The sequence below is a fragment of the Crocuta crocuta genome, unplaced genomic scaffold (assembly GCF_008692635.1).
Source record: "Crocuta crocuta isolate KB4526 unplaced genomic scaffold, BGI_CrCroc_1.0 scaffold174, whole genome shotgun sequence".
Lineage (NCBI taxonomy): Eukaryota > Metazoa > Chordata > Mammalia > Carnivora > Hyaenidae > Crocuta > Crocuta crocuta.
This window is the reverse complement of record NW_027530330.1, coordinates 4643189-4668512: the sequence shown is the minus strand read 5'-3', so window position 1 is coordinate 4668512 and position 25324 is coordinate 4643189. Positions and strand designations below refer to the sequence as shown.

The following is a 25324-nucleotide window of genomic DNA, read 5'->3' as shown; positions in this document are numbered from 1 at the left end:
TTTTAGCTTGGGTATCCATTATTTAATGAAATGCCTGAATAAGTTTCAGTGGTGCTGAGTAATACTGTTGAATAAGCGAATTCAAAAATCTAAGAAAGTATATGTTTTATAAAAATAAAGGATCATACATATAGTGTGTGTATGCATATATAGGCACATACATACACAATTTTAAGCAACGTAAAGCAATAAACTATTATAAAATAACTATTCATTATTATAACCCAGTCAATCGTACTCAGATGGAGTATGGTGGAAATAATTTGAAGTTTCTCTTATTAAAAGATGGGCCTTGATGTAAATGAAGAATTTGGATTGAAATCCTGGCTTGATTTATTTAATAGTCTTTGGGTGACTGAAGGCAAGTTAGAAAAGGAAAAAAGAAAGCAAATTAATTTTGATGCTCACTCAGGACCAGTTTTATCCAACTACTGAATTATCTGAAATGCCTTTAATAACTTTATGAAAATTAAATTCATAAGGATATAATATTAAAAATACATTTATCTCGGGGCGCCTGGGTGGCTTAGTCGGTTAAGCATCCGACTTTCGCTTAGGTCATGATCTTGCGGTTCGTGGGTTCGAGCCCCGCGTCGGGCTCTGTGCTGACTGCCAGCTCAGAGCCTGGAGCCTGTTTCAGTCTGTGACTCCCTCTCTCTCTGACCCTCCCCTGCTCACACTGGCTCTCTCTCTCTCCTAGAAATAAATAAAAATATTAAAAAAAAATACATTTATCTCAAAGTTAAAAAAAATTTCCCTGACTTACAACTTGGAATGTTATTTCCAAGAACGCCCCTCGTATCCCATGATACTATAAATACTCTTTGTTATGTCAGCACACAGGTTTTCAATATTTGATCATAATATACTTCTTTTACTATTATTTTCTTTGTGTATTTTAAGGTTTTAAAGATTTATTTACAAAACAAACCTCGTTTATTATGAGCTATGGCTACTTCGTATATTTTTCTGTTATTTTAGATTTTCAACAAAGGTTCATAATAATACTGTAAAATTATATACATCACTGCCATCGTTTGCAATGCTAATGTGCAAATATATATGCATGCAGAGAATTTTCCCTTGTTCACTTAAATGGTTGAGTAAGTTTGGATGTCATGATGTACTCAAGTCTGAAGCCCATCACACACTAAATTTAGTCAATTCAGGTATCGTAACTACTTAGACTGTGACAACAGTAAACACTGGATATTCTAACAGTGCTTCTTGAAATTCTAATGATGTCATCAGTAGTCAGTCTAAACTTAAACCAAACTGTTGTAAGTCCAGGCACAATAAAATAAAGTATTTCTTCTATTGCATCACTAGATATGGTACCTATGAGCCTTTCAAAAAGTTACATTAGTTAAGAGATTTCTAGAAGTCTAGTATAACAGGTTGGAAACCACAATTTAAAACTTTTTTTAATTTTTTTTTTTTTATTTTTTGATAGAGAAAGAGTGCAAGCAGAGGAGGGGCAGAGAGAGAGGGAGACAGAACCTGAAGCAGGCTCTAGGCTCTGAGCTGTCAGCACAGAGCCTGACATGGGACTCGAATTCACAAACCATGAGATCATGACCTGAGTCGAAGTCAGATGCTTAACCAACTGAGCCACCCAGGCACTCCATGGAAATCACAATTTTAATAGTGCCTGCATCTTCATATCATTTTTAACAGAAAATGAATTTCCTTGTTTGAGAATTTATGAAATAGACAGGTATACCTTCAACAAATTCAAGCTGAGAACATTCTTTGAGATGCTTAGATAACTTTAAAAATATGTATATATACACATACACACATACCTATATATACACAAAAAGCTAAATAGAAGATTAGGTAAAAACAAAACCCTCTTCTATTATTGTAGGATTTGTGGCTGCTAGTGTTTCTCTGAAATAATAAATTGTGTTGCTCTACTGACAGATTTATTCATATCACTGTGAATACAATGTTGCCTGAAAACTAGACATAAGTAGAAGGCAAGGTAGTTTGAGAAGAAGAATAGTGGAATGAGAGTCAAAAGACGAAAAAAAAAGTACTCCCTAATGTTTGTAGTCCCTAGGTGTGTATCACAGAAACAAGTTAAGTAGTTGACTTCATATTCTACATCTTTCTCCAGACAATGAATGAATTCAAATATAACACCTGAGATCTTTTAATATTTAACATTTTAAGACTCGCTGGAAAGAAAATTTACACTTATCTGTATTATATTCCAAAGTAGATGCTCAAGAAAATAAACATTTAATTTATGAAAAAAAATTACTAAATTATACTTACTCATAAATCTTTGATTCTTCAACTATTCCAACCTGGTTTAATAATTTAAATGTAATAAAGCCATTTTTCATACTGTTATCCAGAACAGTTATACTGAGAACAAAATAATAGCCTACAAAAAAATATAGAATGCAATTCACATTATTATTATTTTCTACTTATTTTTGGTACCTATGCAGATATAGATGTATGTGTATGTATATATATGTGTGTGTATATATATATGTGTGTGTGTGTGTATATATATATATATGCATGTGTGGATGTGTAATCTAGGTACATATTATATATGCACATAATACTGAGAGGCATTTTGTACATGGGTAATATATTTTCCATGTTGTCAATTTTTAACTAGACTTGAAAATGAGGAATGAAAAAGCTTGCCAGAAAGTCATGAGTATGGTAAAGAGTTGGCCAAATAATTAAAGAATATTAACTGGTGTGCAAACCAAAAAAATTCATAATTTAGGTCAATGAAACAATTTTTTTCAGTAGCACACCTAAAGTAAATATGATAAGTTTCCATATTTATCTGATGAATAGTCTTAGCTAAAATTGCTTGACAAATATAATTGCCAATTTCACTGTTTTTAGTAATGACTGTAAAATTAAGCATTTTTATATATACCAAACTTATAGTAGCTCTTATTAAAAATACCCAGCTAAAATATCTGTATACTGAAAACTATAGAACACTTATGAAAAAAACGGAAGAAGACACAAAGAAACGGAAAAACATTCCATGCTCTTGATTTGGAAAAACAAATATTGTTAAAATGTCAATATTACCCAAAGCAATCTACACATTCACTGCAACCCCTTATCAAAAGAACATGAGCATTCTTCACAGAGCTAGAACAATTCTAAAATTTGTATGGAACCAGAAAAGACCCCAAATAGCAAATGTAATTTTGAAAAAGAACATCAATGAAAGCGTCACAATTCCAGACTTTAGGCTGTATTACAAAGCTGTAATCATCAAGATAATATGGTACTGGCACAAAAATAGATATGGATCTATGGGAAAGAAAAAAATAATCCAGAAATGGACCCAAAAATGTAGGCCCAACTAATCTTTAACAAAGCAGGAAAGAATATCCAATGGAAAAAAGACAGTCTTTTAAGCAAATGGTGTTGGCAAAACTGGACAGCGACATGCAGAAGATTGAACCTGGACCACTTTCTTACACCATACACAAAAATAAATTCAAAAATGGATGAAAGACCTATTTGTAAGACAGTAAACCATCAAAATTCTAGAGAAGAAAACAGTTTCTAGAGAAGAAACCTCTTTGACCTTGGCCACAGCAACTTCTTACTAGACATATCTCTGGAGGCAAGGGAAACAAAGGCAAAAAATGAACTATTGGGACTTCATCGAGATGAAAAGGTTTTGCACAGTGAAGAAAACAATAAGCAAAACTAAAAGGCAACTGAGAGAATAAGAGGAGATATTTGCAAATGAGATATCGGATAAAGGGTTAGTATCCAAGATCTATAAAGAACGTATCAAACTCAACACCCAAAAAACAAATAATCCAGTGAAGAAATGGGCAGAGGACATAAACAGACACTTGTCCAAAGAAGACGTCCAGATGGCTAACAGACACATAAAAAGATGCTCAACATCATTCATCACCAGGGAAATACAAATCAAAACCATAATGAGATACCACCTCGCACTGTCAAAATGGCTAAAATGAATAATTCAGGAAACAACAGATGTTGATGAGGATGCAGGAAAGGGAGAACCCTTCTGCACTGCTGGTGGGAATGCAAACTGATGTAGCCACTCAGGAAAACAGTATGGAGGTTCCTCAAAAAATTAACAACAGAACTATCTTATGACCCAGCAATTGCACTATTAGGTATTTTTCCAAAGGATACAAAAATGCTGACTCGAAGAGGAATGTGCACCCCAATGTTTAATGCAACACTACTGACAATAGCCAAATTATGAAAAGTACCCAAATATCCGTCGACCGATGAATATGTAATAAGATGTGGTATATAACATTTATGTATGTATGTATATGTGTATATATATGCATGTATACATATATGTGTATGTATGCATATGTATAAATGTATATATGTATATTATATATATATAATGGAATTATTACTCAGTGTTCAAAAAGAATAAAATCTTGCCATTTGCAACAATGTTGATGGAACTAGAGTGAATTATGCTTAAGTGAAATAAGTCAGTCAGAGAAAGACAAGTATTATATGATTTCACTCATATGTGGAATTTAAGAAACCAACATAGGGAAAACATAGGGAGAGGAAAGGAAAAATAAGATAAAAACAAGAAGGGGGCAAATCATAACAGACTATAAAATATAGAGAACAAACTGAGGGTTGCTGAAGGAGTGTGGGGTGAGGGGATGGGCTAAATGGGTGATGGGCATTAAGGAGGACATCTGTCAGGAGGATGAGCACTGGGGGTTATATGTAAGTGATGAATCACTAAATTCTACTTCTGAAACCATTATTACATAATATGTTAAATAACTTAGGTTTAAATTTTAAAAAAGAAGAAGAAAAAAATGCCAGCTAAAAATTGATATAGTGTATCTTTCAGAGGCAAAGATATTGATCTCACTCCTATATTTAGTGTTGTCTGATCTATAAAGTTCTGACTCCTTGTGAGTTTTTTTTGTTTGTTTGTCTGTTTGTTTGTTTGTTAGTACAAGAATTTATTAAGGAATATGTAGCTCAAACAATCATTAAGGGCCAGAGAACAACGCTTAAGCAGAAACACTGCCCCAAAATCACAGGCCAAACTGCTTCAAGATTTCATTGTTACCACTTCCAAGCATGAGCTAGGAGGTTAGCTGAGAAAGGAAGTTTAAGATACTTTCATTTCTATGATTAGAAGAGAAAATAAAGGCAAAACGTAAGGAGGACTGAAGCCCTGGATCTCTACAGGACCTGGGAACTGGATTTAGCATGGCGACAGAGGCTGCATGTCAGCTTCCATGCACAGGAGACATGATGCTAAGTGAAGGAGCTGAAATGAAAGTCCCATACTGAGCCAGAGACCTTCATTCTCTGCTTTGTCATTCAAAGAGGAACTGGGAAAACTTCCTACTGGCTGTGTAGGGGTCTTAGATGGGGGAGTGGGGGTGGAGGGTGAGGAGGGGGATTGTTCCAAGACTAAATGAAACTCTAGGTAACATGAAATTTAAATTAGACTGCATCATGTGGTCAAGAACCTCCCATCACCTCCAAATTACATTAAAAATGCTCTGGGAATGCTACATAAACTCTGGGATAAACAAAATCCAACTTGCTCTGAAGGGAGAATTTTGAAGGAGAGCTGACTGCTGAGAGTTTTCTATATTAAAAGAACACATGAGTCTTTATTTTGAAATAGCACAGATGTTTTTCTGTAATTTTTGAGAGACTTAAACGGACCATTGGGGCTAGAAAATGATTAACAATACACCATGAATAAATAGAGATAAAATAATTGATTAATTCAACCAGAAGAACACTATAGATTATCTGCAGAAAACAATTACACTAATAAATAAAAAAATAAATTTATCTGGAAAGAAAATTAATATCTTCAAAGGGCTCAGCAAAAATAACTCTCAATGTAGAATTCTATCTTGAACTAAATTTACATTCCAGAGTAAGGAAAAGATAAGGATATTTTCAAGGAAACAGACAAACTGGGAGAGACCACTAGTGAAAAGTCACTAAGGAGATATTTCAGTAAGATAAAAGTTAAACCCAAAAGGAAGAAGGGGGGGAGGGAAAACAGGGCCAGATAAAATGTACAAAACTAAAACTGGTAAATAAAGTGAGCATTTGATGTAATAACATTTATAATAAATACTAATTGTTAAGCAACAAGTGAAATAAAATACTATAGAACATAATATTCAAGATGAAAAAAAAAGACACAGATTCAAGGGGTCTATGAGACAAACTGTTGTGACAGAATCAGATAAAATTGGGAGGCAGCATGAAATTTTATGTACAAAGCCAAAAAGAAGCAAGCCACCAGGAAAATATAAAAATCCTGAACTTTTATACATCTAAGAAGTCACAGCCTCAGAATAGAGCTAAAATCTAAACAATACAACTGCCTGCTCAAAATAAAAGATTTAAATAGGACTCAAATTCCAACATAATAGACAAATGCCCAAGATGTGATTGAAAATTGCTCCTTATACCAAGAACAAAGACAATCACAACTTTGGTAAGGAAGGACAATCAATTGATGCCAACACTGAGATGAATCGGATGCTAGGATTTATCTGACAAGGATTTCAAAGAAGTCATCATAAAAATGCTTCAAAGTGAGTCAGAGTCTCTTGAAAAAAATGAATAGAAAAATCTGAGCAAAAAAAAAATAGAAACTGTAAAAGAAAATAAAGTAGAAATTTACATAAGCAAAAACTACAGTAATATATATAAAACTCATTGCGTGTACCTGATGGTAAAGTAGATGATAAAAGATAGAAATCAGTGAATCTGAAGACAGATCAGTTGGGCACACAATTTCAGCAACATAGAGAAAAGAGACTGAGGGGGGAAAATGAACAGGGTCTCAGACACCTGTGGGACTAAAAGATGTAATGTCTGTGTTATCATCATATCAAGAAGAGAGAAAAGAGTGAGGCTGAAACAATATTCAAAGAAATTGAATGGCTGATGGCTTTCTAAATTTGGTGAAGGAAATTAATATGTAGATACAAGAAGCTGAGTGAACCTAAACAGGATACTAAACAAAGAATAAAAATTGAAAGAAGCCAAAGAAAAATGATGCATTACCTACAGGAGAACACCAATTTGAGTCACAGTGGATTTTTTACCTGATACCATGGAGGCCAACATTTTCCCTACATTATGTGGCCATTTTTCAAAGGTCAAAAGAAAGCTCAAACTTTTTTCAACCAAACTATCCTCTGAGAATACAGGAGAAATAAAGACATGTGCAGACAAAGAAAAACAAAGAATCTCTTATTAGCAGATCCATTCTTAAATATTGTAAGAAAGAATTTCTTCAAACAGAAGGGAGTTGAAATCATCTAAAAGCAATCAAAAACACAGAGAGAAAAATGGTAGGAGAATAAATATGCATACATACAATAGACTATACTTTTCCTCATGAGTTTTATAAACCTATTCGATAACTGAGACAAAAATTATCACGCAATCTGCAGCTACTCAAGACAATGATATTTAAAAGTGGAAAATGTAAAGAAACCTAAATGCAAGTCAAGTTCTCACATTTCACATAACAGTAAAACGTCAATACCAGTAGACTGTGAAATTCACATGTGCATAATGTAATTGCGGCAGACCTCCCTAAATATATCCATGTTCTAATCTCTGGAACCTGTGCATATGTTTTAAACCAACAATTTAAGTTCCTGACTCAAGAAAACAGAAAAACAAAATAAATCCAAAGAAAGTAGGAAGAAGCAGGTAATAAAGAACAGCAAACAATGATATTAAATACAGAAAAACAAAACATAATGAATTAAGCAAAAAGCCATTCATTTGGGGAAAAAAATAGTAAAACTAATAGATAAATTTTTAGCAACACAGACAAAAATAAAGAGAAGATAAAAATTATCACCAACAGCAAAGAAATAGAAGAAATTACTACAGATTGTGTAGTTATCTAAAAAATAATAAAAACAACTTTATGCTCATAAATGCAAGGCCTTAGAATAAATGGATCAATTTCTTGAAGACCACAAACTATAAAAACTCAAACAAAATGTAGCTGATAATCTGAGTAGCACTGTAATTAATTAAAGAAATTAAATTGTGATTAAAAAACTCTCAAAAAAGAAATATTCAGGCCCCAATCTTTGTACTGGAAAATTCTATCAAATATTTAAAGAAGAATTCATGTCAATTTTGTACAATATATCCCAGAAACTCCAGTAGGAGAGAACACTTGCCAACTCATCTTATGAGGTTGTGTTACTCTTATATAAAGACAATATTATTCATATACCCAAACTGGATAGAGTAAAAAAGAAAACAAAAACTGATATAAATATATCTATGAATTTAGACACAAAGTCCACAACAAAATATTAGCAAATCAAATCCAACAGTTATTTTAAAAATATGCATTATGACCACGTGGTATTTATTATAGGAATAAATGTAAGGCTATCTTACATTCTAGAATCATCAATGTAAACGAATATTTCAACAAATTTAAAAAAATCATATGATCATATCAATGATGAAGAAAAGCACTTGACAAACCCCAACACATTTATGAGAAAATTTGTTAGCAAAGTAGGAAAAGAATTACTTCAACTTTGTAAAGAATATTTACAAAAATCTACAGGAAACATTATACTTAATGGTGAGAAACTGAATTCTTTTTCTAAGATTGGGAATAAAACAAGATATCCGCTCTTACCATTCTTATTTAACACAATACTAAAGTTCTAGCCACTGAAATATGTCAAGGAAAAGAAATAAAAGGTGTATAGATTAGAAAGGAAGAAATAAAAGTTTCTCTGTTTGCAGATGATAGATTTTACATACAAAACTCTAATAAATCTATTTTAAAAATTCAAGAAATAATAAGTGAATTTACTAAGCCTCAAGAAACAAGCTCAAAACAAAATATTCTATCCTAATTCTATATACTAATAATAGACATGGGGATATTTAAAAATATTTGAAAATTTAAAATTGAAAAATATCACTTACCATCACTCAAAAAAATTTAAAAAAATAAAAAGGTATATCTGCAACAAAAGATACACAGGATCTACATGCTGAAAATTACCAAATACTGATGAAGGAAATCAAAGAATTAAAGTAAATGCAAAGAAATAACATGTATATGAATCAGAAGACTCAACACGGTATGGAGAGCAGTTCTACCTAAATTGATCATAGGTTTAATGCAATTACAATCAAAATCCCAGCCAAGGCTTTGTAGACGTAGACAACCTTATTTTAAATTTTTATTTAAAAGCAAATACCCTAGAATATCTAAAATTATTCTGAAAAAGAAGAATGAAGAAATAATTATTCTATCTGATATTAACTCTTATTATAAAGCTTACATATAAATTACTACAACACCCATAATTAATAATGTGTGGTATACGAAAGGGATAGACAGATAATTCAATGAAACAGGACAGAGGACAATATCTAGACCCAATAGAAATATGCTTAAGCAAATATGCTTAACTAATTTTTCATAAAGGTGCAAATGCATTTCAATAAACCAAAGATAGCCTTTTCAACAAATGGTGCTGGAGCAAATGGGCATCCAAAGGCAAAAAAGAAATGAATCTCAACTTAAACCCCACATATTATACAAATATTAAATCAATAATGAATTACAGATTTAAACGTAACACATAAAGCTCTAACACTTTTAGAAGAAAAAAAAATTCTAGGAGAAAATCTTCAAGATCTAGGGCTCTGCAGAGAATCAAAAGAATGAAATCTTGCCATTTGCAACAACGCAGATGGAACTAGAGTGTATTTTGCTAAGTGAAATAAGTCCGTCAGAGAAAGAAAAGTATCACATGATTTCACTCCGATGTGGAATTTAAGAATCAGAACAGATTAACATAGGGAAAGGGAAGCAAATATGAGATAAAAACAGAGAGGAGATAAACTATATGAGACTCTTAAATACAGAGCACAAACTGAGGGTTGCTGGGGGGGTTGTTGGTGGAGGGATGGGCTAAATGGGCGATGGCATTAAGGAGGGCACTTGCTGGGATGAGCACTGGGAGTTATATGTAAGTGATGTGTCACTAAATTCTACTCCTGAAATCATTTCTATACTATATGTTAACTAACTTGGGTTTAAATAAATAAATACTTTTGCCCTTGCCAAACCCTTGTAAGGAAAATGAAAAGAAAGTCAAATTACAGGATGGGAGAAAATGTTTGCAAACTAAATATCCAACAAGCACTACTGTGAAAATATATGATGAATGCTCAAAACTCAACACTTAAAAAAATCCAGTTAGTAAATGGGAAAAAGATATAAACACATATTTCACCAAAGAGGATATACAGAAAAGATATCCATTATTATAAACCATCAGGATAACAAAAATTAAAACCACAAAATGGTATCACTATTCACCTACAAGAATGAGTAAGTTTTTAAATGATGACAACACCAATTGTTTTGTGATTGTAAGAAATCAGAGAAATTAGATCACTCATACTTTGCTGAAGGGATTGCAAATGGGTACTGCACTCTGAAAAACACTTGGTCAATTTCTTATAAGGTTGATTAGCTTCTGAGTCAGGAAGTGCATTTCTTAGGTTTTTGGAGAAACAGAAACTTAAATTCACACAAAAACTTGTATATAAATGTTCATAGCAGCTTTATTCATAATAGCCAAGACTAAAAATATCCCTGATGTCCCTCAAGAGATGAACAATTAAACAAACTCTAGTACATATATACCACAGAATATGCCTCAGCAACAAAAAGGAATGATGGATAAACCTCCAGAGAATGCTGAGTGGAAAAAAAAGCCAATTAAAAGGTCACATATGAATGAGTCCCTTTATATAACATTTTCAAAATGACAAAATTTTATTTATTTTTTCTTTTATCATCTTTCTTTTTCTTTTTTTTTAATTTAAATTTTGATTAGTTAACATACAATGCAATATTAGTTTCAGGAGTAGAATTCAGTGATTCACCACTTATATACAACACCCAGTGTTCATCACAAGTGCCCTTCTTAACACCCATCACTCATCTAGCCCATCCTACACCCACCACCCTCCATCAACCTTCAGTTTGTTCTCTATCAAATGACAAAATTTTAGAAAAGCAGGACAGGATGGTATATATAGTTATAAAAGTATCACCCAAAGGATCCTTGTGGTAATGGAACTGTTCATTATTTTCACTGTGGTGACAGATACTAGCCTTAAATGTATGATTAAACTGTACATAGATACACATACATACACACAGAGGAGTGTCTGGGGAAATATGAATATTCTGGTAGTGATATTACATTATTATTATATTGTGTTGCAAAATGTTGACATTGAAGAAAACTGGATAAAGTGTACACAGGATCTCTCTGTATTTCTTGTATCTGCATTTGAATCTAAATTTAATTTAGTAAAAATTTTCATTAAATAATAGGCCTAATTCCAAATGATAGGACATAACACTAATATTTTAAAAATTAAGAAATATTTAAAAATTATAACATCTGAGAATTGATAGTAACTGTGTCTGCAAAACATTAACACTAAAAGACCTAACAGTACTTTTATTTTTTATTTATTTATTTTTAAATGTTTATTTATTTTTGAGAGAGAGAAAGAAACAAGAGTACGAGCAGGGAAGGGGCAGAGACAGAGGGAGACACAGAATCCAAAGCAGGCTCCAGGCTCTGAGCTGTTGGCAGAGAGCCCAAGGCCAGGCTCAAACTTATGAACTGTGAGATCATGACCTGAGCCCAAGTTGGATACTTAACCGACTGGCACTCCAAAAATACTTTTCTATGAGAATCAATTTTAAATATTTATCCTTCAGTAACTAAGGTCAATGGCAGTGACTTGAAACTTCTCATAAGATTCTTCCTATAATAGGTTTTACCTTTATTTATAAACAGCTACCAGCTTTTCATCTTTAAACAGAATAATTTTTTAAATAGCTCCTCATAAATCTAATTATTTAATATATTTCTAAGAGATTCTCTCTTCATTAAATTTTCTCTTGTCTAACTCTAAATATGTTGGGAAGATTATTATTTATTAGTTTAGTTTCAGTTCCCAAAGGACAGTAATGGTGTAGGCAGATGTCTTGAACTCTATAATCTGGTATATATTGACATATCTATAAAGGTGGGAAGGATAATCATGCTTTGGAGGAAAAGATTTGGAGGAAAAGAACAAAAAGCCTTCATTGTTTCTTTGGGAAAATATTGCCCAAAGCATATGTTCATTCTATCTAAAATATCAAGTCCTTATTTGAATTTGGCTCTAAAAATTACAGAGTTCCTTGAAGTTACATAATGAAATTGGAGTGGGAAGGAAGAACATTTTGGAGAAAATATGTTAGTATATAAAACTATTTGTTGATTTGTTAAAAACATTAACTTACTACAGAATGGTCTTGTGCCAGTAGTATCCAAAAACACAGTGGTCCTGAGAAATCTTTTTTCTTTTCTCTCTTTTAAAGCATTTTTCCATTGCTCAGCTTTATTACCTGAGATTTGAGAAAGAAAACATTAGAAACTAGACTTCTATAAATAGCACACAAAGCTTTCAAATAACTAAGGGAACTAAAGAACTAATGTATTATAATGATAATTATAATAATACTTTGTGGATTTTTGTAACTTAAAATGACTTTTCAAATAATTTTACATTCTATTTATTTTAATTACATAGTAACTCAAATTAAAGATTCACAAACAAATCTACTCCCTGGAAATCTTATCAGTGTTTATCATACTCTATATGGCTACAATCCATTTGTAGCGGTTTTTACTATTATATCATAAATTAATAATTTTATTTGTATCTCTTTTTAGTAAATTCAGCAGAATAAAATGATTAGATAAAATCAATACAGAATTTATTCCATGAGTAGAGCCCCCAATTCTCCTACATATACACACTAATACAGATACAGTATGTATGTCTGTACATTATACATATAACACATGAAGTATAGGTAGCATCTATATATACTACATATTATGTATATAATATGTATACTTCAGATATATACATTATTAGTTAATTTGAAATATTATCACACACACATATATATATTGAAAATGCTTCCCACTTTATGTATTTGTCTCTTCCCACACTCTACCTCTGAATTTGAAATTTGAATTAGTAGAAAGAACAGTGAATTGAGAATTAAGAAGTTTAACTCTAGCTCTCACTTGTGTCCTTACACAATCCTTATGCTCACACTGGGTCACAATTTTCTCATTTATATGGAAAAGCAATGGGACCAGAAAAGTAATCCCCAATGTGAGGTCTGAAGGTAAGGAATCCCACGAGATGTTTTCTGGACAGAAGGGGTCTACAAGAAAGTAAGTCTGACAAAGCCTGCATATTGCCTGTCTCTCCTAATAATTCTCTATACACATTAGTATAAACCTCCTGCTAAAGAAGACTGCAGGAAGCTGTTTAATCAGCCTTTGTAATTGTTACCCATTTCCATTGAGCCCCTTTGTCTCTGGAAACATTTCTGGCAGATCCTAATCATGACACTGATCAGATGTTTATATGCTCGTGACATGCTTGGGGGTTGGTAATGATTTTGGAAAATCCTGAACAAACAACCTCCGAGATTCTTTCCATCTCTAACGTTCTATTTTTATGTGGATTCATTTTTCTCTATAATTTCCCACCAGCAGGCTGTAGTTATCAAAAGTTGGAATACTTAACTGCTCCTGCCAAGTTTTATAGATTTGGAAGGTGTGAACCATGTATGACTCATGTCTCCTTGCTAATAGCAAATGAAAAGCTAACTATGGTTTACACCTCTCCACCTGCTCCTAAGACTTTCCATAAAAATAAAAACCCTCAGTGCCACTAAGAATGCACAAGTCTCAAAAAAAAAAAAAATGTAGTCTTTTTTTTTTGTGGAAATACAGATGGATGATAAATAGATAGGGAGAGTCCTCTGCAGAGCAAGAACAAAGATCATCATGAGACCACCAGATCTGAACAAAGAAAGGTAGTTGATTAAATTCCTCTCACTAAATACCTTAAAAAGTACTTAGTAGGAAAGAAACTATTTTGTCTGGCTGTTCCACAGACAGTTTTTCCATAAAATGCTAACACATTCATAAGTAAATAAAAAGCTTCCAGCAGAAAATACTAACAATCATGTTATTCATTTTCCACAAAATCTTATAGTCATCATAACAATCTTGCTTACCTAGCCTAGGACATGATTTTTCCTTGAAGTCATCACAGTCCACACATGAACCAGCTTGGAAATCTTTGTATGAAGGACAAGGAAATGAAATAAAATGGCAGGTTGTTTCCAAAGATGCCATGAACAAGTAAACAGCTCTCTGGTGATGGCATTTAATATATGAAATTCCTTAAGTGTTTAAAAAAAAAAAAAAAGGAAAAGAACTGTAGATGTATTAAACCAAGTTCAAGCAAACTAGAGAAAAATTAAAGGTTAAGTTCTACTCAATACCATGCACTTCTGAATATTAAAAAATGTTGCCTGATCACAATGCAGTTTTATCTCAAGCAGCTAAAGAGGTTGTCCCATTGAAATTGTAAATTTAATATGCTTTTACAGGAGATTTAAAAGATATTTTTCTAAAGAAATAATTACCACAGAGAAAAAATATATTTAATTTCAATAAACTGACGCACTCTACAAACACAGTGCCACCACACTTAATAACTATCTACACGTTTCTCTTCTAACCCCACACCCCTAATATTTCTACTCAATGTCAGAGAGGATTATGAAACCAGGAACATTAAAACTTAATTATTCCCCTTTCTTTCCCCAAATTCTCACATCTGTATAACCTTTGATCAAGCTTCTCTAGCTACAGTGGGCTTTGGCCATATGTTACTTGACCAGATGTCACTGTGGATGCTTCCTACTGCTATGAAGTGAGCTAAACTCCACACCTGCAGCAGCTGCTTGGCTATTTATGTAACAACCAAATGCAAGAGATTATGAATCTGTGTTTGTACAATACTATAGTGATGGTAAAGATTAAGTCCTGGAACCAAACTCACTTTACATGATACTTTGACTAGTTTACTTCTTCAATGACTCAGAACGTCTCCTAATGTTTAAAATAATGAAATAAAACTGTTGAAACTATATAGGTCTCATCACGACCAAATGGGATATCTACTGGTCAACTTTATGAGCTGAGAAAAATCCAATTAAATCATTTTTCATGATCTATCATGAATCATCAGTGATGGTAATCAAAATCTTGCCCATAGATTAGGAGGGAAAAATTGATTTTCTTTTATCATTTTGTATCATACATAATTTATTCAAAAATACTATTGGTATACCTGAAAAAATGGATGTAGGACAGCCAGGTTGTTTTTTTCCTCCATTTGGATAAAAATCTATATGTCCCAAGGGTTCATTAATTCCTAAACCTGAGAAGAAAAGCACTCAAGAAATCACAAGGTGAATATAATCAGGTCAGCAACACTTGTACAAATAGAATCTCCTATAAATTCCTTTGAAAGTGACTCTTAAAGCTTGAATTAAAAATAAAATAAATGCTATTTTTTAAAAGATGTATTTTTTGGTATGAATGCCTTAAATTAACTCCTCATGAAAATTATAGGTCATTAATTTAACATATTTACAAGTCACCGATTCACTACAGGTCCATCACAGTTCTTTGTGCAATGAATATGTAAGTAAAAAAGAAAAAGAGGAAAAAATGCTTTTTGTAGTAGAAATTACATGTTAGTGAGAGGAAGACATAATAAACAAGTGAGAATATAGTATGCCAGATAATAAGGGCTATAGAGAAAATACAAGTAGAACAAGAGGAATTAGCTCTTGTTGGCAGGTTGCTCTTTCAAGTAGTTTGGTTAGGGAAATCCCCACTGAGGAGGTAGAGTCACACAAAATGTGAACTATGTAAGACAGTGAACCAAGTAGAAAACTATGTGAATTGGGGCGCCTGGGTGGCTCAGTTGGTTAAGCATCTGACTTCAGCTCAGGTCATAACCCCACAGTTTGTGGATTCGAGCCCCATATTGGGCTCTGTGCTGACAGCTAGCTCAGAGCCTGGAGTCTGTTTCAGATTCTGTGTCTCCCTCTCTCTCTGACCCTCCCCTGCTCATGCTATCTCTCTTTCTCTCTCTCTCAGAAACGAATGAAAAACATTAAAAAAAAAAAAACCTATGTGAGCATAAGCCAGGCTATCTAGAGTACAATGTGAAAGAAGAAAAAGGACTTTTTAGGCTAGTGTGATGACTTGCTCGTACTCTGGATAGTAAGGCCTAAAACATGGTATTAGATTCACTAACTGGAAAAATTTAAATATGCTGCTTCAGCTGGAACAAAATGGGCCAGAGTGACATAAATATGTAGCTATGATTTAAGGGCTTCTGTATATCTGTAGATCCTAAAGGCACTGGAGAAGTACAAATTCTGGGTCCATGATTACCAATATGGGATCTATAACCAAGGGAAGTCATAGAAATGAAAGAGGGTAGCAAGCTCAGAATACTCAGGACTATGATTAAAAGTTAAAACCTTGCTGCCAGGTAAGCCTGCAGTGCTTTGACTTAAGGCATTAGAAATTTCCTATGGCATAATAAACTCTTAAAAGTGATCAGCAATAATTTATATAACAAAGATAAATACTTAGGTCTGACAGTCAGGATTAAGATGCAGCAACATGATTTAATTCTAGTATATAACAGAACAAGATAACTGCTAGTGAGGTATTATCAGAGCATAAGAACACTGGGCATGTGCATCATGGGGGAGGGGATTCAACACGTAAGGAAAAGCAATGAACAATTTATTATTTTTTAATTTATTTTTGATTTTTTTAATGTTTATTAATTTTTGAGAGAGAGAGACCTAGAAAGACAGATTGTGAGTGGGAAGGGGCAGAGAGAGAGAGGGAGACAGACACCAAATCCAAAGCAGACTCCCTAAGCAGGCTCCAGGCTTTTAGCTGTCACCACAGAGCTCATGAACCTCGAGATCATGACCTGAGCCAAAGTCAGATGCTTAGCCAACTGAGCCACACAGGCACCCAGCAAAGAACAATTTAGGAGAGTTCATTAGAACTCCTTAGAATTGGGAAGCATAAGTGTGATTTGACTCTAACAGTGGTGAGGGTTTGTTAACCTCTGTACATTCCATCGTCTGCTTGTAATCTCCTAAACATGTAGTCTCCTAATCATGCCCCCCACCAAAAGGCCAATGATTTTGGAGACCTTTAATTTCCTCATGTCTGAGCTCAACATGGAGTTCCAAAACTAGGGGTTCCAGGTTGAAGCCATCATTTTCTCCAACCTGCTACTAAATAGAATCAAGCCAAGAAAACTCCTCAGGAATCAGGGAGAAGCAAAACACATTTATATTAGCTTAAATAGCTCTTGATTCAGTCATGTCATTCCACCTTTATCAGATGGAGGGGGCTGAAAAGTTTGGCCATTTAGGTCACTCATTCCCTTCACTGGAGAAAGTGTAGGGAGAGCAAATACAGCTTTTTAAGTTTGTATTATAATTTATAATACATATGTGAAGAAAATATAAAACTAAAGATTAATTATTATTAAGAAAATAGCCAATTAGCTACCACAGCATTGTCCAGATATAGCACCTGGAAATTCCTATCATGTTCTTACCTAATCACCAGCTTCTCCTTTTCCTTCAACAATAATAACCACCTCTTGGGGCGCCTGGGTGGCTTAGTCGGTTAAGCGTCCGACTTTCACTTAGGTCACGATCTCACGGTTCGTGGGTTCGAGACCCACGTTGGGTTCTGTGCTGACTGCCAGCTCAGAGCCTGGAGCCTATTTCAGAGTCTGTGTCTCCCTCTCTCTCTGACCCTCCCCTGCTCATGCTCTCTCTCTCTCCTAGAAATAAATAAATATAAAAAAAATAATAACCATCTCTTAATACAATAGTTTTTTTTTTTTGCTATTCTTTAGCTTCTATGGATGCCTCCCAAAACATTACAGTTCAGATTTTCACATATAAAAATTGACTCATATTCATGTATGCTTTTGTGTATGCTTTCATTATAAACTTGTTTCTTTATAATAATTCAAATTGGGTATGATTCATTATCCATTTTTATATGTTGCTGAATTGGTTTACTAGTATGATGTTTTATGTAGAATTTTCGCATCCATGGTTATAACAAAATGTCCATAAATTTTCTTTTCTATAATGCCTGTCTCAAGTTTTGACATTAAGTTTATGAATCCTTTTTAAAAGGCTATAAACAGTTTCCTACTTTTCTTTTTTTATTGTCTGAAATTCTTTGTGTGAAAGTGGTCTTACTTCTTCCTTAATTGTTTGGTAGAGACAAAATTTTGTGTTGGATTTACTTTGTTGGAAATTTTTAACTTTTTTTAACATTTATTTATTTTTTGAGAGACAGAGACAGAGTGTGAGTGGAAGAGGGGCAGAGAGAGAGGGAGACACAGAATCTGAAGCAGGCTCTGGACTCTGAGCTGCGGGCATAGAATCCGATGTGGGGCTGGAACTCATGAACCACGAGACCAGGACCTTAGCCAANAGAAATTTTTAAATTATAGTTTCTATTTTATTAATAATTATAGAACCATTCAAATTTTCTTTCTTAACTTGTCAGTTTGGTAAATGCTTTTGCTTCCTCATAAATTTTTTCTATTTTATATATCATCCCATATAATCATATATTTTCAAATTTGCATAGTATTGTTCATTATATCATAATATGATCATTTTAATACCTGTAGCATCTGTAACATTAAATCCTCTTTATTACTGATATTAATTGTATCTTCCCTCTTTGTTCTATTTTTTTCTCTCCAAGAATATATTAACTTGGAGGTGTTATATAAAGTTTAAGCATTTCTATATTCCTTTCATTTCATGGAAAGAAGATAAAAATGAGACGTTTTACAAGCTCATGTATGGGTTTCAAAAGTATTTCCCATACTCTATGCATCAGAGAACATACGAGAAAAGTGACTCCAGATTGCCAGTTTACTTCCCTGGAAGTTTTCTATCTTCTGGATATTGGACTGGTAATTTTTCCATGATATCCCAGCAAGAATGTGAGTCCAAATTACTTAATTCACAATTTTGGAAGGCCACAGAGATTTTTTAACATAAACAACTGAAAAGGACAAAAACTAGTGGTAAGTAAAAGATGCACTCATTGAACAGTTTTCAAGGAAGAGATAATCTGCCAGATATGTACCGATCCTAAATATCTCATTCAGAAATTCCTTGAGAAAGGTGGGTATGCAGCATCAAAATTATATGTCCCTCATTTGTGATGGTTATGAAAAGATCAATCAAAGGTGCCAAAATAATGTGGCATTTAGTGGCAAGTTAGAGCTGATAAGTTGGGTCATCAAAAAACGTTGAGAATGAAAGACAATGCAAAGCAGTTTATTACGAAAAGCCCCCAAAAATGCAAAGAAAATAATAAAAAGTAGGAAGAGCTAATTCTAGGGCCATAGGCAGAGCTGAAGTTGGGATTTCAGAAAGAAGACCTCAGACAAAGAACCGCAGAGCAAGTGGGCAGTAGGTATACTGTGCGTGGGAATATGAAGCTGATATAAGAGCTAGAGATAAAAAGACTTGAGAGGTTGAGGTATCACACTAGAACTGTGAACCTTCAGGCACTGACTCCTTGTGAAATATAGGTGAACTCAGATTCCACATAAGAAGCAAAACTGTACCCATATAGGCTCAGCCCAGTGGCAGGTTGACATAGATATTGAGAAACTGTCATCTATGAAACTTATAGCATTTGTATCTCTTGCAAAGGCACTGGCATGGATCACCACGAGTCAAAGGACTGGGAGCAAATAAATTACCTGAACCAGGGAGAAAAGAAACCTGAGGAAATAGGGAAATCAGAATAGTCTCTGCATCCCATGGTAGTGCCATATCCTCCCCCTGCCCACAATGACAACAAATGTAAATTGTCAGCTAATCAGAGCAACAAGCTTATGAAGCTCAGGCTCTAGAATCAAAAGATTTCAAATTTTGGCTCTGCTATGTACTGGCCTTGTGACTTTGACTCTAGCTTTTCCATAAGTAAAAAGGAGATGATACTTACTTGTCTCAAGGGAACTGATGAGAACGCTGTAATTAATTCACATAAAGCATTTAAAACACTGCCCAAAGTATACGAAGTGCTCAATAAAGATTAGTATCATCAATTCCAAATCAGAAAGGGGCTCAGGGCCATCTAAAATATCCCTTGAAAGGGTCTGTCCAAAGCACTCTGGCTCAAACTACCAATAACATATTTGACATTTTCAGGAAGATAATTAAAAACAGTAGAGAGATTATTTCTCTACCTTTAGGGGAAGGTATTCCTCATCTGTGCCTCAAATGCTATGTTCAGTTCTAGTTGATACACATCATAGCAAGAAAATGAATGGAGAATGATAACCTAAATATATCAGGAACATTAAGCACTGGAGAATTTGTGATCAAATAAAAATTGTCAATAGCATGAACAAGATGAAGTTTCTTTTAAATCAAATTTCAACTTTTTAGGATGATAGGACAGGTCTTGAAACTTGAAGGAGGTAAAATGAAGGCAAAAAGTGCCATTTTAACACTATAGAATGTCACTAACTCCAAGAAACACCACTTGTGGGAAACATAATCATTTTACAATTACAGACTCATCATCACTTTATCCACTACTCTTTCTCTTTTTTTTTTTTTCTCTGCATCCCAATGTCTACATCTCCGTTTCATTTTCAAATAACTAAGCAATAAATCCTACATTGTTACCATCGGTATCAGAATGGATGACATCCACAAATTTTGCATCGGTGTAATCTAATCTTTGATTATATGGCTGTCCAGAGAACCTTGGCCCAGCTGGGTCAAGACCTGAAATTCAAGAAACAAACTATCAATCAATTAATCAATTTCTACCACAGTGTCTATTAGATCATATGTTTGTATTATTACATAAATGTGTGTATACAGCTTTAGGTTAAACTGTCTAAAAACTAATCTAAAGATAAATGAAATTGGATGAATAGCAAATATCTTCATTATTTGAATGATACTTCTTACCAATCTTCTGAGTTTACCAACAATTTAGTGTTAAACTATACTAGGAATGCCTAAACAAAATACTGTAGGTTTTATTCTTTTAGCATTTTTATTTAAGAAGTACTTAGGGATAAACTGGCAGTATTTTTATATTTAATAATAAGTAATTCCTACTCCTCCTGGAGCGCAAGGGGAATGAATGGTATCTTGGTTCTGTCTTGAACCTCATGCCTTACTAGTTCATCCTGGATCTATCTGCAGTTGTAAAATGATTTTTAAGTGCCAATACAATTTATGCTATGGGATAAAACACAACTGTTATTATGTTATCATTTATTTTCCACAAAAACTTCCCATATACACAAAAGAAAAGAAAATGCATTCAAAGTTCCATAGAATATAGATATTATTCCTGGTGTATGTGAAATTCTATATACAAATTCTAGGCTCATGACCTACTGGTGAGTGTCAAAAAGGGATGAAGAGGTAAAATTTAACACCTTGAGAACATCTGTGCAATGGGAGATACAATCATCTCAAAATATATTTTTTTAAAGTAAAATATAATGTTGTTCATCTCAAGTCCTCCTATTATCCTAGTTTATTTTAGCCCATTTGACTAAATGAGGCCAAAACTTCTCTTTTCATAAATAATTCTGATGTAGAACTACTACATTTGCTGGACTTTTAAACCCTGATGATTGCGTGGCATGTGGAGTCATTTAAACTGGACTAATGTGTGAATAAACACAGTTTAACATAAAGTAGGATTAGTGTGGTGGTTGAAAGAGAAACGGGCTTTGGTTGCTAGAAAGCTTTGTGTAAATCCTGGCTTAGCTGTTAAAAATTTTTTGATCCTTCCATATTCATTCACTTAAACTGTTTTCATATCTGTATAACAGGGATAATATTAAAACTGATCAAAGTAAGGTATACTTAAGGTTTGTAAAGCTCTTATTTATGCAATTCATTAATATCTCCCCTCCCCCTTTGCTTCACTTAAAACTCTATTACTTTTATTAACACTCAAAATCATTATAAATCTTCTATGGACACATATCTCAATGTGTTAAAAAACTATAGGGCACCCGAGTGATTTAGTCAGTAAGGTGTCTGACTTTTGATTTCAGCTCAGGTCATGATTTGGGTTCCACATTGACAGTGTAAACCCGGGTTGGGATTCTCAGTCTCCCTTTCCCTCTGCCCTTCTTCTGCTCATTCTCATTCTCTCTCTCTCTCTCTTTCTCTTTCTCTCTCCCCCCCCAAATAATAAATAAACTTGTTTTTAAAGCTAAATTGGTTGGGTTGGCTGGGGAAGGATACTAACTTTCTGATTATAAAATAACCACCATTCCCAAAAGGAAGCATGAAAATCCATGTCACTATGATTTGGTTACTAAACTTTCTGGATACAAGGACTCAGTTAAGGAAAATATGAGGGGAATCAGGATCTAGACTCCCTCAAGCTTGGTTATCAATTCCTGATTCTCTCTTCTGATGTTTGAATAAAATCTTTAAAAGAACTGAAGTATGTTAAAGTTTATGAAAATTAAATCTATGGTTATTTATTTAGTTAATACATGAAAAAATCTTATGTTTAATGGGTCAAGCTTTCTCTGGACTGTTACAATAATGTGTTCTTAAAATTCACATGGAACTGCAGACACTGATTTTCCACCCACTTCTATAGGAGGACTTCAGTGGTGTTAAGAACTAAACAAGAAACAAGACTTTAGAGTCTAACTAAAACAAAGACTAGCATTGAATATAATACAGAAGAAAATAATGTACATCATTTCCACTGCTTAACTACTGTCTCTGTTAACTTGTAAATAATTTCTGATGGTTAAAATTATGCTAAAACACTAATTTTATCAAAAATATTTTACCTGTTATTCTTCCAAGTTGGCCTTGAAATATTTTTCCAACAAATCCACTAAGATGAGCCCCTAAGCTCATACCTATGAAATGAAAATTATCAAGAGACGCTCCATGGCTCTGCAATTGAAAATGCAATATTATGATTTTCATTTCAGAAATCACAAATTATGCCTTGTGTATCAATATTCTAGTATCCATTTTTTTTTCTTGTTTAATACATTTCTGGGATATAGAGAATGGGATTTTCTAATTTCAAAACAACTATATCTTTGTTCAACATTTTCCATAAGATATCTGATTTTTCTGTCTATATTTTCATAATCACATTAAGCTTTTAAAAACCTTTGTCATCTATTATCTAAAAATGTATATGCAAGATAATACATTAATTAATAAAGAATTCTGTAGTAATAGTAATAGACACTATTGGGTACTTGAGTAAGTGCTTTGTAAATCTCATATTTAATATTCACATTAATCCTATGAGTTATTTATTTTTATCCTATTGCCCAAAATTATTTCTGGGCACCTATTAAATATTGAATGAATGGTTTGATAATGAGTTGCCCAGAAACCTGAGGAGGTATTGCTGTCAACTTTAGTGTTACTGATCTTTTCATCCTTTTTCCTTAATATAAAGCCTTTTCCTAAATTTATATATTTAACAATCATATTTCCAACACTTTGTAGTACATGTTTATTAGAGAAAAGACCACTGCTATAAGCAAAAACCAGTTATACGGTTTATAGGATATAAGAACAGGTGATCACCTCCTCTCTCTCTCTATAGAGAAATGGTTTGGTTTTGTCCAAATTTGGGGATGTATAAATTATACTGATCCTGACTTTACTCAGATTATTTTATGCCAGGTACTAGTTAAGAATTAATTTAATTGTATACTTATATAAAAAATATTGTTATAAAGTTTGATTATTCCAAATGTATAGAAAAATACATGAGGAAGAGAGATTAAACAATTGGTCAAAGTCACACAGAGGATAAGAGATAGGTTTGATCTTTGAAATGCTCCAGTATGACTCCTAACCATTATATGGAGCTGCTTCTTGGATCTGTTATGCTTGCTCAGTTTTAAGAGAGTCTTGGAAATCCAGCATGACACAACTCAAAACAGATTTCAAGCCCAAGAATGCCCCAGAAATTACCTTCCTTTCTCTCAAGTGCTCATCACCACCACATCTCTCTCTAGAATAGACACTGATCTCCATATGGGTTGACATAGTAAATGTAAATCATTCAAATTGCTAATGACCCCAAACTGGCCTGAATTTGTTAGACTCATCCCAGCCCTGAACATAAATGCTGTACTAAGACTGGTCTCAAAGACTGGCAGACGTATGCAACTTTTTAAGATGTTTTCCTCTTACTTCTGACAATTTACACTTGATAAACTATAAACATATTAGCCATACCTTAGAAAAGAACTTAATGATTATATATATAGTTTATCTCCTTGGTGCACAGAGAATCATGACCTTAACCTCCAGTCAGTATAGGTACAGTAACAAAAAATGAAAATCTTAAAAGATTTTTTTAAGTTTATCTATTTATTTTGAGAGAGAGAGTATGCGTGCAGATGCATGCACATGTGAGCAGGGGTGGTCAGAGAGAGAGAGAGAGAGAATGTTAAGCAAGCTCTGCACTGCCAGTGCAGAGCCCAATGTGGGGCTCAAAGCCACAAACAGTGAGATTATGACCTGAGCTGAAACTAAGAGTCAGATACTTAACAGATTGAGCCACCCAGGTGCCCCTAAAAATCATAAAAGATTTTAAGATAAAATATAATAACTGAGTATTTAAGATTTTTTTTTAAAAAATAAGACAGTTCATATCTTGGTACGGCATTTATCCATTTACACAAAGAAAGATGCCTGTAAATGGTAGCATATAAAACCAATAATTCTTAATGCTTATAGGAAAAAAGTATTTATCCTACTACTACCACTCTGTGGTATTGCATAAAACACTGTATATTGTATACCATACATAATATATAAAATTCTTACCAAAAGAGTCTGAATATATATACCCAAACTCGCAGCAACTTTTCTGGTGTTTTTAACTGCTCTGCTATATAGAAAAGTTGTAGCAGCCCGGTTCCAGTCTACTACAATTACATTCAGATCTTCGTAAGTCAACAAAACCTTTAGAAAATTCTGAAGCCATGCAGGAGTGGAGCCCGTTGGTCTGTATCCATGAATAATCCAGACTGTTTTCTTGCTTGTGTTGAAATTAACATTAAGTGAGTTATCCTGTTCAAACAGTGGCTCAGCACAGGAACGGCTGTTCCTTGTATACAGCATCAAAACAATGTTCATTTTGGGAATAAACAAATCTTTGATGGAATCCAATATGTTGAGGTGAGAGAATTCAAGGCATGGTCTTTCATT

General features: G+C 33.5%; 1 protein-coding gene across 1 annotated transcript in view; it reads right to left on the bottom strand.

Moving 5' to 3' along the window:
* LIPI (lipase I) overlaps positions 1-25324 on the bottom strand; it is a 41479-nt gene extending 16155 nt beyond the window's left edge. The window contains exons 1-7 of the mRNA XM_077765631.1: positions 24941-25324; positions 22924-23032; positions 20765-20866; positions 15322-15411; positions 14198-14365; positions 12395-12499; positions 2284-2395 (exon numbers count right to left, since the gene is read on the bottom strand). Of these exons, the coding sequence (XP_077621757.1) occupies positions 2284-2395; positions 12395-12499; positions 14198-14365; positions 15322-15411; positions 20765-20866; positions 22924-23032; positions 24941-25252 (998 nt within the window). The 5' untranslated portion in view covers positions 25253-25324. The remainder of the gene's footprint in view (positions 1-2283; positions 2396-12394; positions 12500-14197; positions 14366-15321; positions 15412-20764; positions 20867-22923; positions 23033-24940) is intronic.